This window comes from Maylandia zebra, linkage group LG8 (assembly GCF_041146795.1).
Source record: "Maylandia zebra isolate NMK-2024a linkage group LG8, Mzebra_GT3a, whole genome shotgun sequence".
Taxonomy (NCBI): Eukaryota; Metazoa; Chordata; class Actinopteri; order Cichliformes; family Cichlidae; genus Maylandia; species Maylandia zebra.
This window is the reverse complement of record NC_135174.1, coordinates 9,478,722-9,492,835: the sequence shown is the minus strand read 5'-3', so window position 1 is coordinate 9,492,835 and position 14,114 is coordinate 9,478,722. Positions and strand designations below refer to the sequence as shown.

At 42.3% G+C, this 14,114-nt stretch overlaps 1 protein-coding gene across 1 annotated transcript in view; it reads right to left on the bottom strand.

Moving 5' to 3' along the window:
* The window catches only part of shisa8b (shisa family member 8b), a 38,398-nt gene extending 28,680 nt beyond the window's left edge, over window positions 1-9,718 (bottom strand). The window contains exons 1-2 of the mRNA XM_004557597.2: window positions 9,249-9,718; window positions 7,575-8,239 (exon numbers count right to left, since the gene is read on the bottom strand). Coding sequence (XP_004557654.2) covers window positions 7,575-8,206 — 632 coding nt within the window. The 5' untranslated portion in view covers window positions 8,207-8,239; window positions 9,249-9,718. The remainder of the gene's footprint in view (window positions 1-7,574; window positions 8,240-9,248) is intronic.
* Between the last annotated feature and the right edge of the window lie 4,396 nt (window positions 9,719-14,114).

Genomic DNA, 14,114 nt, shown 5'->3' with positions numbered 1-14,114 from the left:
GTGTGTGGGCCCAGTGAAGCCCGGGAGTGGTGAGGAGGAGGAGGAGAGAGGAAGGTAAAGTAGCTGCAGGGTGAAAATTGTCACTTCTGATGGAGCCAGGAATCTGTCAGCTTATATGTTCTTTCACTTTGGGAGGAACTGCGACGAGTGATGATGCAGGCACATGCATATGCACACTTTATCACATTTGTTTGCAAGTATGCATGCATGCAGACATGCTCACACAAACAGTGGCGACAGGTGAGAGGTGATAGAGAGTGACAGCTCAACCCTGGAGGTACTGAAAAAGTAGGAGAAATTTTGGAAGGTGGGGTTATGGAAGTGTAGGAGAGAGCGGAGGAAACTCAGTAGTAGTAGATATTTACAGCTTGTAGTGGCTTCACTTGCTTCCTGTCTGCAGTCCGTGTACGGGGCAGGCTGCAGGGATAACTTCACATCTATCTTTTCTAGTATACCTGTTAAGCTGTGAACCATGATGCTGTTCATGCAGGTTTCATGGTGCTTTTCCTTCACAGATTAAGCACCTCCAGTATCAGTTCCAGAGAATCCAATCAAGATCCTTTTATTAAAAGCTAATTAAGAGAGAGATCCCTTATATCGTTGAGCCCCTCAGAGGACAAGCTTGTTTAAATTGTTATTTACATTATAAAACTGCAGATAGCTGTAACGTTATTACTAGTTTCTTGATTTGGAGCCCAAAAATGTGAGCTAAAGTACTGTTGGGTCACTCTCTTGTGTCTTTTGACCATTGAGCGTAGAGCCGTGTTTGTGATGGAGTTATTTATAACACTGGGTTAGCAGGGCTCTGTTAGAGATCGCTTTCAGCCAAACGATGGCCAGGATTCTCCAAAGGCTTTTGGTGTGAAAGGTTGAAAGTTTGTTGAGGTCGCTGTCTGTCACCTCCCATTACTCTGAGCCACAGAGCAAAGAGAACGGCACACAGTGGGGATTTAACTTCATTTGGTGTGGTTGTTGTACTCTGATGACCTTAAGTCTCTGTTCATCCTTGATCTTTTTCTTTGGCCCTTCTCTGTCCAGTTATGTGAAATTATCACTGGTGAGACCTCGCAGTTAATGCTGAGCTGTTAATAATCAAGGGCATCTCCTCAAGTTTGGTCTGGTTTAGGTGTGCACAGCATTGTGGATGCAGACTGTCTGATGCTCCTTGGTTTGGAACTTTCAAATGCCAATATCTATTGACTGGATTCAGTTAAAAAGTATGAGACACATCTCATCCCCCTCTTTTGTACTTCCATCATTTTTCTTCTGCTAATCCAAAATATTTCAAATAAAAGATAAGGAGCAACTGGGTCTGAAAAGTGAAATCACGAGGTACCTGCGTTCTTTGTAATGGCCAGCAGAGAGCAATAACTCTGGTTGTAAAAAGAGCAGAGATTGTATAGAAATCTATTAAAAAGTTTTACCATAGTTCTCCCTCATTGTATGATCTCATTAAAAACATTGTGATGAACAGATGTTCTCAGTTGCTAATTTCAAGTCGTCATTAATATGCCTTAATGTTCATTTTGTACACTTTTATCCCATTTAGAGTTGAATCCATGATAAAGCAGGGCATGCTTTAAGGTGTGGGTATTTTGCATGTTCCTGAGGTAGCAACTTGTCAATCACAGTCTCCTGTTAGCAGTTTATCAGTAACATCTTCACCTCCCTTATGACATCTGGCTTAAAAAACTAAAAACAACAACAAAGAAGTGTCCAAAATGCTTATCTCAAGGCTTTAAAATAGCTTGAGGTACAGCTCTTCTCTCGCTCCTCTGCTTGACCTAAGAGGTCAAACACACTGTAACTTAAAAAAAACACTAGCAAATAGAATGAAAATACTGCAAAACCACACAAATCACAGCAGAAGTAATTTAGTGAGTCAATAACATGATTTAACAGAAGCATTGAATAGTGAACATGTAGCGAGAGCTGGAGCCCCCTGTTGAAGTACTGCAGGTTGGTCACAATAATAACAGAAACTCAGTCTGAAATTAGTAACAAATATGTATACTTACATATTAATAAAAATATATTAATTTATATGAAAAGGGAATTGAAAGAGGAGGCGAGTCATCCCCTAAATCACTTCCGTTGCGTAGTTTTTTTCTTTTGTTGTTTGCTTCTTTTTTAAATTCCGTTTTTCTTCTCTCTGCTTTTTGCATTTCCTATGTTTTCTCAGATCGTGTGTTTGACCTCTCAGGGCCACTGTACATTTCATTTTTAAAAAGTTTACATCAACGTGTCACTAGTGCCCTTGAGCTACAAAATGTGACTCAATATTTTCTATTTGGAAGCGAAAGAAAGGGTTAATAGCAAAGTGATTCTATGTGCTTTGTGTGAGTGGTGATGGACCCATATATATGCCCATGCTATATTGAGTATCACTTATTTGCGGACCTTAATACAGGGCAGAGCAGTCAAACCATTTAAGCAATGGCGTCCTTCGTTATGTAATGCAAGGACTAAAAAAGCAGCTGGCTTAAAAACACACCGGATGAAGATGACATGCCAGAGCAGTCAAAGATGTAGCTTTGATGCTGGATGGAAACCTCAAGAACAGAAAGGATAATGTTGTGAAAAAGAATTCCAACAGAAGCGTCCTTTGATGTAGGAAGGGTTTTTGTTTGAGGTTTCTTCACCAGAAAAAGTTTTCAATCTTTTAGGGGCACAATTGTCCCCGCATGGGTTCACTCTGAGTTCACGCACACTTGTTAGCATTAATCAGCGATTATAAACTGGTCACAATTGTGAATGAGAGCATGAATGGCTGTCAGTCACTCTGTATTAGCCCTGCAGCGGCAGTCTGTCCAGGGTGTACACAGCCGCTTGCCTGAAGTCAGATGGGCAAGGTTCCAGTCCCTGTGACCCTGAACTGGACAAGCAGTTCAAAAATACATGAATGAATAAATGGGTCTCTGATGAATGGATCTTTAAATGAACAACTCTGTGTATGCTTGTCTCTTGTGACTGTTCCCCTGATTGTTTCAGTCTTGGCAGTGTGTTGAGGACAAGAGTAGGTGCAGTGCTGTATTTGACACATTATCTCTGATCAGTGACGCCAGAGGGACATCACGAAACTAGCATTTTTGGCCGCTGCTATTATTTAAGACTAAATGAATATTTTATAATCACTTTGGCAACAAAAAGTCACTCATACATTAAATTAAAAATTCCTGTCATTATTGTTGTGCCTTGACACATAGATTAATTAACAGTTGTCACAGCTGTCTTGTCTTCGAAACATGCTAGCTGCTAGAAATTAGTAAAATATAAATAGATTTCGGAAGCGAGGCTTCTTCTATCCACCCAATCTTTTCCTCTCTTTTCTGAGAGCACCTGGAGCGCTGTGTCACACACACTCATTAATGTACTTACTTGCGCAAAAACACAGCCCTCCATCCCAACCATGTGACCTCCACCATGTTGTTTCCAGGTTTCTCCCGCTTTGCTAGCTGGACGCTATGTTGCAACACATCTCGCCTCATGGCTGTTCTGACCTCTCACTGTGGTGATCTGACCCATGCACATGTAACCCAAATGCCACCGCTATTATTCTTGTTGTTAATTGAACTATAAATCAAGATGAGTGTGAGTGTATGTGTGCGTGTACACGTAAAATCATTAAAGGTCATTTTTGTTTGTTTACGGTGTACAACCGGCCCCGCTCCAGTTGAAGCCTTTCATTAAACACGACACGCGTGACCTAAGGTGCTCTCCATTGTTGGCTGGGGATTAGTGCGGCTTGCAAATACCCCGAACCTTGTGCGGCTGGAACGAGTCGAGGGCTATTAGAAGGTGTGTGTGTGTATGTCCTTGTTTATATATCTTTGTGGGAACCGAAAATTGGAAGTTTACGATGCTATGGGGACAAAATCCCGGTCCCCACAAGTTTGAAGGCATTTTTCAAACTCAAAATGTGGTTTTAGTGTGTGTGTGCATGGAAGGAGAGGGGAAGGAGGTCTGCGAGGAGGATCACTCTGGATTTTAACTTTCAAAGCTGATTTGGGAAAACTGTTAGGATTTTAGCCCGCTAATCACCCTCTGCTTGCAGGATGTTAAGAGAACGAGAAACCTGTGGTGGGAAGCAGGTGCACAGCACGAGTTTGAGAGCTGCAACAGCACACGTGCAGATTGCAAAAGTCTTGCTTTGTGCTTGGCCGCTCTAACATCCGTCTCTAAAGCGCATGCAGAATTTGTGCATCTCACCTCATGAAGTGTGTGTGCTGTATATGAAGTCCTGGATTGCACGTACACTTTTATAGCAGGGATTTATGTCAGCAGGCTAATAACTAAACAAGCAAGCAGGCAGAGCAACCCAAAAATGGTAAAGCTGTAATCTCAGTGAAATTTGTTTAATCTCAAAGGGGAGCAGTAATCTGTCAAGATGGGCTCACGGAGGGAGGATGTTTATGCCGCCACAGTGTTTCTATTTCAGCTTAGGTGCTACCCTGCAGAAAATGTTAATCCTAGTGGTTTGGTATCTGCAGAATGAGTTTTGCAGTTTGAGTTAATGGGAGACACTCAAAGACAAATGATGGTCAATGGAGGTTTTGGTGGCACCAGTGCAGCTGTCCTCATGTTTAGCTTCTCAATTAAAATTCAAGTGAGAAAAATGATGTGGGAGAGATGGGATGTTTGCAAAGTGAAATGGAAAAGGAGGGAGGAATGCATGAAGATCAGAGTGACTGAAAGTAGCTGCTGGTTTCACTTCTTATCCTTGCGAGTGAAAGGGGGGATAAAAAGCAAGAGAGGTTGATAGAAGGACATTTGACCTGGTAAAGAAGGAACAAAGGAGACGTGGAAGAAGGCTGAAGGAGAGGACTCTTACGAACCAAAACAAAGTGATTTGTGGTGAAGAAATTCAGGATGAGAGGGACAAATAGCGCGTGATGAAACAGATTTTCAAGCAAGAAAATGAGATCAAAAACAATAAGCCTGGAGAGATAAGAAGAACAAACTCTATGGAGAAAAGAAAGAAGAGGCAGCTAGAGAGTTGGTTCAGGATGAAAGCAGAGAGATGTGAGCCCATGCTGCGCTGTAATGATTTCCTGAGGCGAATAGACTGAACTTTGAACCATGTATTTAACTCTATACTGCAGCTGGAGTGTATGCACAATTGCATTTGTATCAGGAGAAAGGCTAAAACTCAAACTACAAATCTTTTTTCTTCTCAAGGTTGTGTTTCAGTAACTCAGTTTAAAAGCATCAGATTCACAGTGTAAAATGTGACTTCATGTGCTCTTTCTGAAACCCTGACACATTTGTACACATGAGACATTCTAACACAGACGCACAAGTTAAAAGTGCCTAGCTGCAAAAAACAAACCCTCAAAAACTAGAAAGTTGGTTTTCTCTGTTTCATGCTTACAAGAAAAGCAAACAGTACGCAAAGAGCTGAAATATAAAAGAAAAACTGAAAAAGAAACAAATAAATGAACCCTAAGAATAGACAAGAGAATAAACAAGAATAAATATGTAAAGTTTTAGGTGTGTACACCGATGAAGCACTAGCTCAAAGCTTAGTTAACACAGGTGAAGATAAACTAGTTCACATCCATAGCTGACACTTTAGACTTTAAACTGAAAATTAAGCCTCACCCACATATAAAGCAATTTGCTCACAGCACATTACTTTGTAGCTGACAGCTGGTCACTATTTTTGACATTCCACCCTCATGTTTGTTTACCAACCCCCAGTTATGTCAATCAACAATTCGCTTCACTCCCATTGGTGGTTGCCTCAAAGCCGAGATAAGTTTAACACTGTGTGTTGTTGTGATGTTGTTTACGCTATTTCACCTCTCAAATAATACTGACATTGTATTTGTGCAATTGCAAGCGTCTTCCTGTGCTATTCTCTTTCAGCAGAACTGTCATTTTCAGTAGTGCCATCCACGAAGGCCCCATTCAGTGCCAATTCTAATCTAAACACATCCCTGTAAACCTCTGTAGGATCATACATCAGCATCTCCAAAAACCAAGAAATAAAAAGTGCTTTTACTGCACAAAATGTAATCACTTAAATAATGAGATGCGTCATTAAGTAGATTCAGATTCAAAACTGATGAGTTAACGAATGTTAAAATGTTCTTTGGGAACTTTTGTTGATGTTCGCTTATGTCATTGAGCTTTGGTAATATTTGCAAGTGATCTTCATTCATGTGCAGATATTTCCCAGGACATGCCATACTCATTATAACTTTTCAGACATGTCAATAATGTGCCTGATGTTTGGACTGAGAAGATCAAGTTTTTACTGAATTTGTTCAAATTTGCACTCATAAAACTCAACTTCAGGTTAAAGCTTCATTGTCTATTGGATGTTTGAGGAAAAAATATTTGGTGATTTAAAAATACAGTACTTAGTTACTTTAAAAAAAAAAGATAAACACATTTTCTTAAAACTTATCAAGTGCATTTGTTCTATTTCTCGACTCTCTTACCCTCTGCCTGAGTCTGCTCAGATCAGCTGGTTGTGATGCTTGTGGGGAAGTTGTGGGGTGCCCTCTGGTGGACAGATGACCCAAGTTTGTAGTTGGAGGGCATTTCTCCATTTCTTTACTTTTAAATTTTCATTTTTCATCATAACATGATAAATGTTGATACCAGTAAATTGCCAAATAGCTAATATTACTCTCCTAATAAATAAGTCAGACTCAGTTTCAAATGGTCTGATGGACTTTCTTCAGCAGCGCCTAGCCTAGTATAGCGATTTTGCGCATCATGTGATACACACATTGCTTGACTCACGTCCACCATATTGGACATTATGCAACCAATGGTTGGGTTCATAGAAGTTTCTGGCTGTCTGTAGATGAAATCAGTGGCAAAGGGGTATTATACTAATATATATCCCAATGTTTCCTTTAAAGGCAGGTTTTAGTTGCACTTTTCAGTTTTATGCTGCTTGAAGAATACCTGGCTAGTGTTTGCAGACAGACATGTTCCATGCAAAGTACAGGTGACCATAACAATTTGATAGCAACCAAAGCAATTGGGGAGTCCAATATTTTTGCCTGGAGACCAGTAATTACAAGGGGGTCACAGACCAGTCTCAAATTCAAAATGTGCATTTGTTAACCCTTGACTGTAACTGTTTTGTATTTCAGAATGGTTTTTGCACATGTCTGTGTTTTGAGGTGACTTTTAGGTATAAAGTATAAGGGCTGGGAACATTGTCTTCATTTATTAGCAATCTAACAATAACCTCTGTAAGCTGGAAAAATGAATCCTCACGAATAACCTTCCTCCTCCTTTTCCCTCATGACTACTGCTTGGTTATTAACCTGCTGGTGTGCACAGAGTGCCAAAGGAGAGGAGTACCTCTCCTGTGTCTGTGGTTGGGCTTACTCCAATACAACAAACGATCTACATTCATATACAACAAGAAAAAAAGACCCATCGATAAAGAATAAACATGTCTTTTGTCGTATGTTTTAATTAGGGGATAAATGAGCGTTTTCTAGAAATTTGGAAACCCATGCATCTCTCTCACACATGCGCGCGGGCACACACACACACACACACACACACACACACACACACACACACACACACACACGCTTCTTCACCTGGAGTTGAGGTCGGCCTGTGCTGCCCCTCCTACTCCTCCTCCGCTTCCCCCACGGCTCTTCTCCAGGCCCAGTTTAGTAAAGATGCCAACCAGTACCATGATGGCCACCACCCCACAGATGATGTACACGATAAGTTGCGTGCGGTCCCGGTCCAGGTCTCCCTGTCCCTCAGTAATGGTGGAAACTGGTTTGCCAGTGTTTGCCCAGATGGGAGTGTCATAGTTGGAGCAGATGTTCTGGTCCAAGCGCTGCTGACGGAACTGGCAGCAGAAACGGTAGAAGCAGGTACCGCAGCAGTACAGGAAGACACCGGCGTTACAGTTGAAAGGTGGGTCCCACTGACCCATGACATCATAGTAACCCTGGCAACGTGTCCCACCAGCAGGAGGGAGATCCTCATCATCTGTATCTCCACCACTGTTGGGAGTGGAAAGCCCTGTCTCTGGAGGAGTGTTTTGGGTGGTCTCTGTATAGCTGGTAGTTGTCTGGTTAGTCAGTGTGGTAGGTGAATCCTCAGTTACTCCCACAGCTGTAACTGATGGACCCTGGGCGAAGGCTGGCCGGATCACCAAGAATAAAAAGAGGAAGGAGAGAAAAAAGGGGCAGGAGAAAGGGTTGGTGGCTGCCATGTTTCCTGGAGAACCCAATGTTCCACCTACAGGCTTTGAATAGGAGGGAAGCAGGTGGAAGAGTGTTAGCAACAGAGAAACAGCACAGACATCAAACAAGGTAAAAGTAGTTTTACTGAGAAAAGCAAACCAAAAAATCCCCACAGTCTAAAAAAAATTCCCAGAAGTATCTCAAAGCATGTTCCTGTTAAAACACATGACTTATCTATTGATCTGACACATTTATGAAATCAATAATGAAAAGAGGGCAGAGTACATTTTTAAATAGGTCACTATCGGAGACTTTTGTCATAAAAGGCGATGTGATACACACTCGCTGCTCTCTCCTACTCCCTGGGTGTTTGGTATGCAGGGGAAACAACAGGAAGGCTACGCAAAGGCTAATTAACACTACCCCCAAAAAACCATTGGCTGCCCTCTGCTATCCCTTGAGCCCATCACCAGATCCTGTCTCAGTAAAACCAGGGCCATCACAGGTGACCTCTTGCACCCCGCTCACCACCTGTTTGACCCGCTGCCATTCCCGATGTCGCCTCAGGTCAATCAGGTTCCACACCTGCAGACTCACAAACAGCATCTTCCCCTGGGCCATTGCCACCGTTAACATACAATATCCTGTCCTAATCACACACCGACTCCACTCAGACCAAGTGCATTACACTACTTCCAAACACTTTGCAACCTGTTCTTCTTTTGTGTTTCTTCCTCCTATGTTCCTCGTGATTATTAATATTTTTCATGTTTGTTATTTACTCATGCTGTCTTACTATTTAATATTTTATTCCAGCACAGTTGGTGTAGAGCACTCACAATTTTGTTGTACATGTACAATGACAATAAAGGGCTATTCTATTCTATTCGATTCGTTTCTATTCGATTCGATAATCAGCTGGGAGAATCAGTCTAAGGAGACTTCTCAACTTACTTTTCAAAGATATTAAAAAAATGCAGAAAAGCAAGTGACAGTTCAATTTTGTTTAGTTTTGAAAGAGCTAAATAGGCAAGTCATTTCATGCTTGAAAATCATTGACTGGGTTCTCACCTTCTTCGCAGTCCTCTGTCGACCCTGTGCGTTTCTTCCTCAAAGTTCAAGGGCAATAAAATGAAATCCCTCTAGAAATATCCACAAACTTTAGCCAGCAGCATTTTTGCCCCAAGTTTACCCTCGCTCCTCTTTCCCCTCACGTGTTCTCCATTTTCAGCCGTTGATTTAATTGAACGACTTAAACAAACCCAAAGCGATGCACTCCTTTGACCCTCTTTACACTCGTCTTTACAGTCCTCTCTATCACCTCTTGCTCTTCTTCTCTTCTTCAAACGCTGTGCAGACAAAGGCGGCTGATGTGAGTTCGGTCAATGACTTTTAGGCTCCTCTACTGCCAAGATCCCCTTTGCGCTGTGTGTGTGTGTGTGTGTGTGTGTATGTATTTGTCCATATGTGTGAGAGAGAAATCAAAAGAGTGTGTGTGGTGGTTGCACCAAGCCCTGAAACAGTTCAGGAACCAAATGCGATCTCCGCCTCTGTTTACTTCCACTCAGTGCCAGACAGTGAGAGAGGAGAGATAGGAGAGAGCGTGTGTGTGTGTGTGTGGGGGGGGGGGGGGGGGGGGGGGGGGCAGAGGGGCGCTATATCCAGCTGCATTTCCCATCATTCCCAGAGGGGAAAAGGACTGGAAGGAGAGAGATGGGGAAAATATAAAAAAGAAAAAAACTCAAATGTTTGTGTGTGTGTGTGTGTGTGTGTGTGTGTGTTTACTATATGTTGAAATCTTGGCCCCTATCATACCACACACACACACACACACACACACACACACACACACACACACACAGAAGCCCCACCTCGTCGTCCACCCACCCTGCCTCCCCATCCTTATCCCTTATCCGTCTTGTCATGTCTCTTCCCCGCCCTCCTCTCCTGCCGCAGGCTTAGGTAACACACTTGTTTGTGGATTTCTGTGTCGAGTGTGTGCATGTAGGTGTGTGCGTGTGTGTCTTGTAAGCATCTGTTTGTGTCAGATTCAGGAGTCAGGAGGGTCCAACTCTAGCTTTTCCTACTCCTGTGTTTCAGTACCAACCTGCGCAGGAAATACCGAAACTGGGAGCCGAGACTGGCACACACCGCTGAAGACTAACACACACACACACACACACACACACACACACACACACACACACACACACACACACACACACACACACATGCACTCACACACATATTCATATGCCTCCACTGAGGCCAATTATAGGAGCTTTTCTCAAAGTAAACTACCACATTTACAAATTTTAATGGAATTATAAGCCAGATTGACAAGGGGCTTTTTGTTTTGCTTCCCGCTAATCGCCTGTCCCAAAAATCCCCTTCTTTATGTCCTGTCATTCCAGACTCACTGCTTCCCTCATTTTCCTCCGATTCTCACTGTATTGTGTGCTGGATATCAGAGGGAGAGTGCGAGAGAGAGAAAGAGAGAGGGGAGAGAAAGTGTAACAGAGGGAATGAAAAGAAGAGAGTCAATGTAGGGCAGTGGAGAGGAGGCTGATTGAAAAGAAAAAAAAGAGAGAGAAAGGAAGGAAAGAAAGAGGGGATGGAGAGGTGGAGTAGCGGAGCGGGGAAGATGAGAGGCGAAACACTGAGAAAAGGAAGCGAGAGAAGGTTTTAGAGTAAGGAGTTGGGTGGGGGGTGTAGAGGTGAGAGTTTTGAGAACAGGATGAAGGGAGTAGAGAGGTGACAGGTACAGGATGCAGGACTGAGAGGGGGGAGGATTAGAAAGCAAATGAAATTAAGGACTTTCTTTTCTGGATGAAGTCCATTTCTTCATCATTTTCAGACTCATGATGCTGACAAACTCAGATGCCTGTTATGTGAGAATAGGACTATAGCGCCGATGGGACAGTGATTTGCAGGTCATCGAGCTGGGAACAGCAAACTTTTAAAGCAAGAAGCTTTAAAAGAGAACCAGGATGGAAAAGAAAACCTTTGAATACTGTAAAGTTTAATTTGTGTGCTGGGGATGTAAAAGCCCAACCAGGGACAAGTGTTGGAAACTGGCAGTGGCTATAAACTCTCTGCAACATCATCAGTTTCATGCTCTGCACTGGAACTGTGTTAAACTCTCTCATCCCTTTATTATGTCATAAAAATGCAATAAATTAACCCCATAAAGCCCAAACCATGAAATAATTATCAGATTTTCCTTTTCATTTTTTAAACTGGAGTCTTTATTGAACCATGTGACAATTTTTTTAAAGGAACTAAATAATAATTTGCATATATGAGTTTTAATTTAAATCATTTTTTGCTATATTTACTGTTCAGTTTGTTCATGTTCACACTGATGATAAAGAGTGTTGTATTTGGCATTATTTCTTTATTTCTCTGTTTGCAAATTTGCATCATCCTCAGAATATCATTTTCATGGTTCTGGGTTACTTTGATCCAGCTTTCTTAGGTCTGTCATGTTTCCACGTCTTTGTGTCTAGTGTGCATCTTTGTTAATTGTCTCTTGCTTCCTGTTTTATTTTGACAGTTCTGCCCTATGTTCAGCCCCTGTTCCCCGTCTCGTTTGTGTCATTAGTACCAGCTGTGTTTCCCTTCTGTCTCCAGTTTCCTGATTACTCCGTCATGTATTTTAGTCCTCTATTGTCCCCTACTTGTTGTCCCTCTTCCATGGCTGTGTGTTTCTTTGTGTGCCTCTCTGTGTGTTTAGTTCATATTTTCCCAGTGTAGTTTGTTGTAGTTTTCCCTGCCAACAATAAACATGTTTTTGAGTTTACATTTCCGACTCCGTGAAGTCTGCTTTTGGTTCCTTTTCCTGCGTGCACACAGCTGCTTCATGACAGACATTCCCAACACGAGTAATCAAAAAATAACATCAGACTTTGTGGATGACTATCAATCACTATGTGATGTTAAAGCTGGGTGACTCTTAAAATACCAGACTATACACCCAGGTGACGAACTAGCGCCGCCTTAATCTTTCTGCATAATCCTGGCACGCTTTTACACTAAATAGTGAATTTTGACAAGGCAGTAGTGTCGTGATTCTGGGTCTTTGACCCAGTGTTTTGTGTTTTTGGATTGTTATTCATTATTGTTTTGATCTTAAAGAGTGATCAAAACAATAACCTGGCCTGAAAATGCTCTCTCCAAACTACAGAACTGCTTCACACAGACAGACTGGGACATATTTGAACACCAGGACCAGAAACTTTCACAGGATCAGTACTGGACTATATCAAGTTCTATATTGGAAATGTGACTGTGGACAAAACCATTCGGGTTTTCCCAAACCAAATGTGCCTGGATAAAGGACTTTCTCACAAACCGGCCCCTGACTGTAAGACTCGGCCCTCATCTCTCCTCCACTCGCACACTGAGCACCGGCTCCCCACAGGGCTGTGTGCTGAGCTCCCTCCTGTATTCTCTCTACACCCACGACTGCAGTTCGACCCACAACAACAATATCATCATCAAGTTTGCTGATGACACTGCGGTAGTGGGACTTATCTCAAAGGGAGACGAGGCAGAGAGTCCTCAGGAACTCCAACCTGCTCCTAACCTTCTACCGCTCGTCCATTGAGAGCCTGCTAACTTATTGCGTCACGGTATGGTACGGCAGCTGCACTAAGGCGGATAGAGCGAGGCTTCAGAGTGTAGTCAAGACAGCACAAAAGATCATCGGCTGCCCTCTCCCCTCCCTGATAGACATTTATTCCTCCCGCTGCCTCAGCAGAGCAGCAAACATCATCAAGGACAGTTCCCACCCTGGTTTCAACATGTTCAGCCTGCTTCCCTCAGGGAAGCGCTACAGGTGCATCAGCACAAAACCCACAGACTCAAAAACAGTTTCCCAAAGGCCATAACCACCCTGAACTCACACATGCACCGATAACACAGCTCAGATGTCTCTCTGAGTGATGTATATATAGTTACAGAAAATCACTACTTTGCAGATGTTTATAGCTTATACGTGCCAACTGCATTTTCATCCTGAGTGCAAAAGTGCAAAAGCAGCTCGCATCCCAGTTGGTGTTTCTACTATCGTAAAACCTTTTAGGAAAATTGAGGTCAAAATGAGAACTCTCTTAGCTTTTGTTAAGCAGTGAATGGAAATATAAAAGTGTGTGTGTGTGTGTGTGTGTGTGTGTGTGTGTGTGTGTGCTCGTGCGTGTGTGTGTGTGTGTGTGTGTCATACAGTTAAAACACAGAAGGGCTGTTGTTGAATACTAAATAATCTTGTTTAATTAAAGTTCATTTAGAGATGTGCAGAGTGGCTGCAGGTCTCTCATTTAATGCAGCAACATTGCCCAGATGTATTGAATATTTAATGTGATGACTTCCCAGAATCTATGAATATTTGTATTTTAGCTCTATGTGCCTCTACTGACAAGTGTTACTCTTAATTCACATCCATACTACTATACAATATTCTATACCCCAATGACATACACCTAGAGACCGATTGATAATCACCAGTCACTATAGAAAAATGTGTGGAAAATGCTTGTTTGAGATCTCAGGCAGTCGCTAGGAGAAATCAGTCACACAGACGTATACAGTGCTGCACCAGTACCCTCCTTTCAATAGCTTTGATCACTACTATAGCTGTCTGTAGTTTGTACACTGACTGTAAATCCACCACTTTGAAGGCAAACATTCTCTGGATCACATTTTTTAGTGTTGTCTTTACTGTTTGATGTCAGTTTTTATCACTTGGACAGAAAAAAATGAATGAACTGGCGCTGAAGCTCCATGTAGGGAAGAGATGAGAAGAAGCAACAACACGGCAAGTGTAGAGTCACAAATCACATATTGTTATACTTACACAAAATGTGTTCTAGACCCCAAACTGTTCCTTTCATACCTGACTTTTAGGACTTCCAGGCCTGTAGTTATGTTCATTATCAG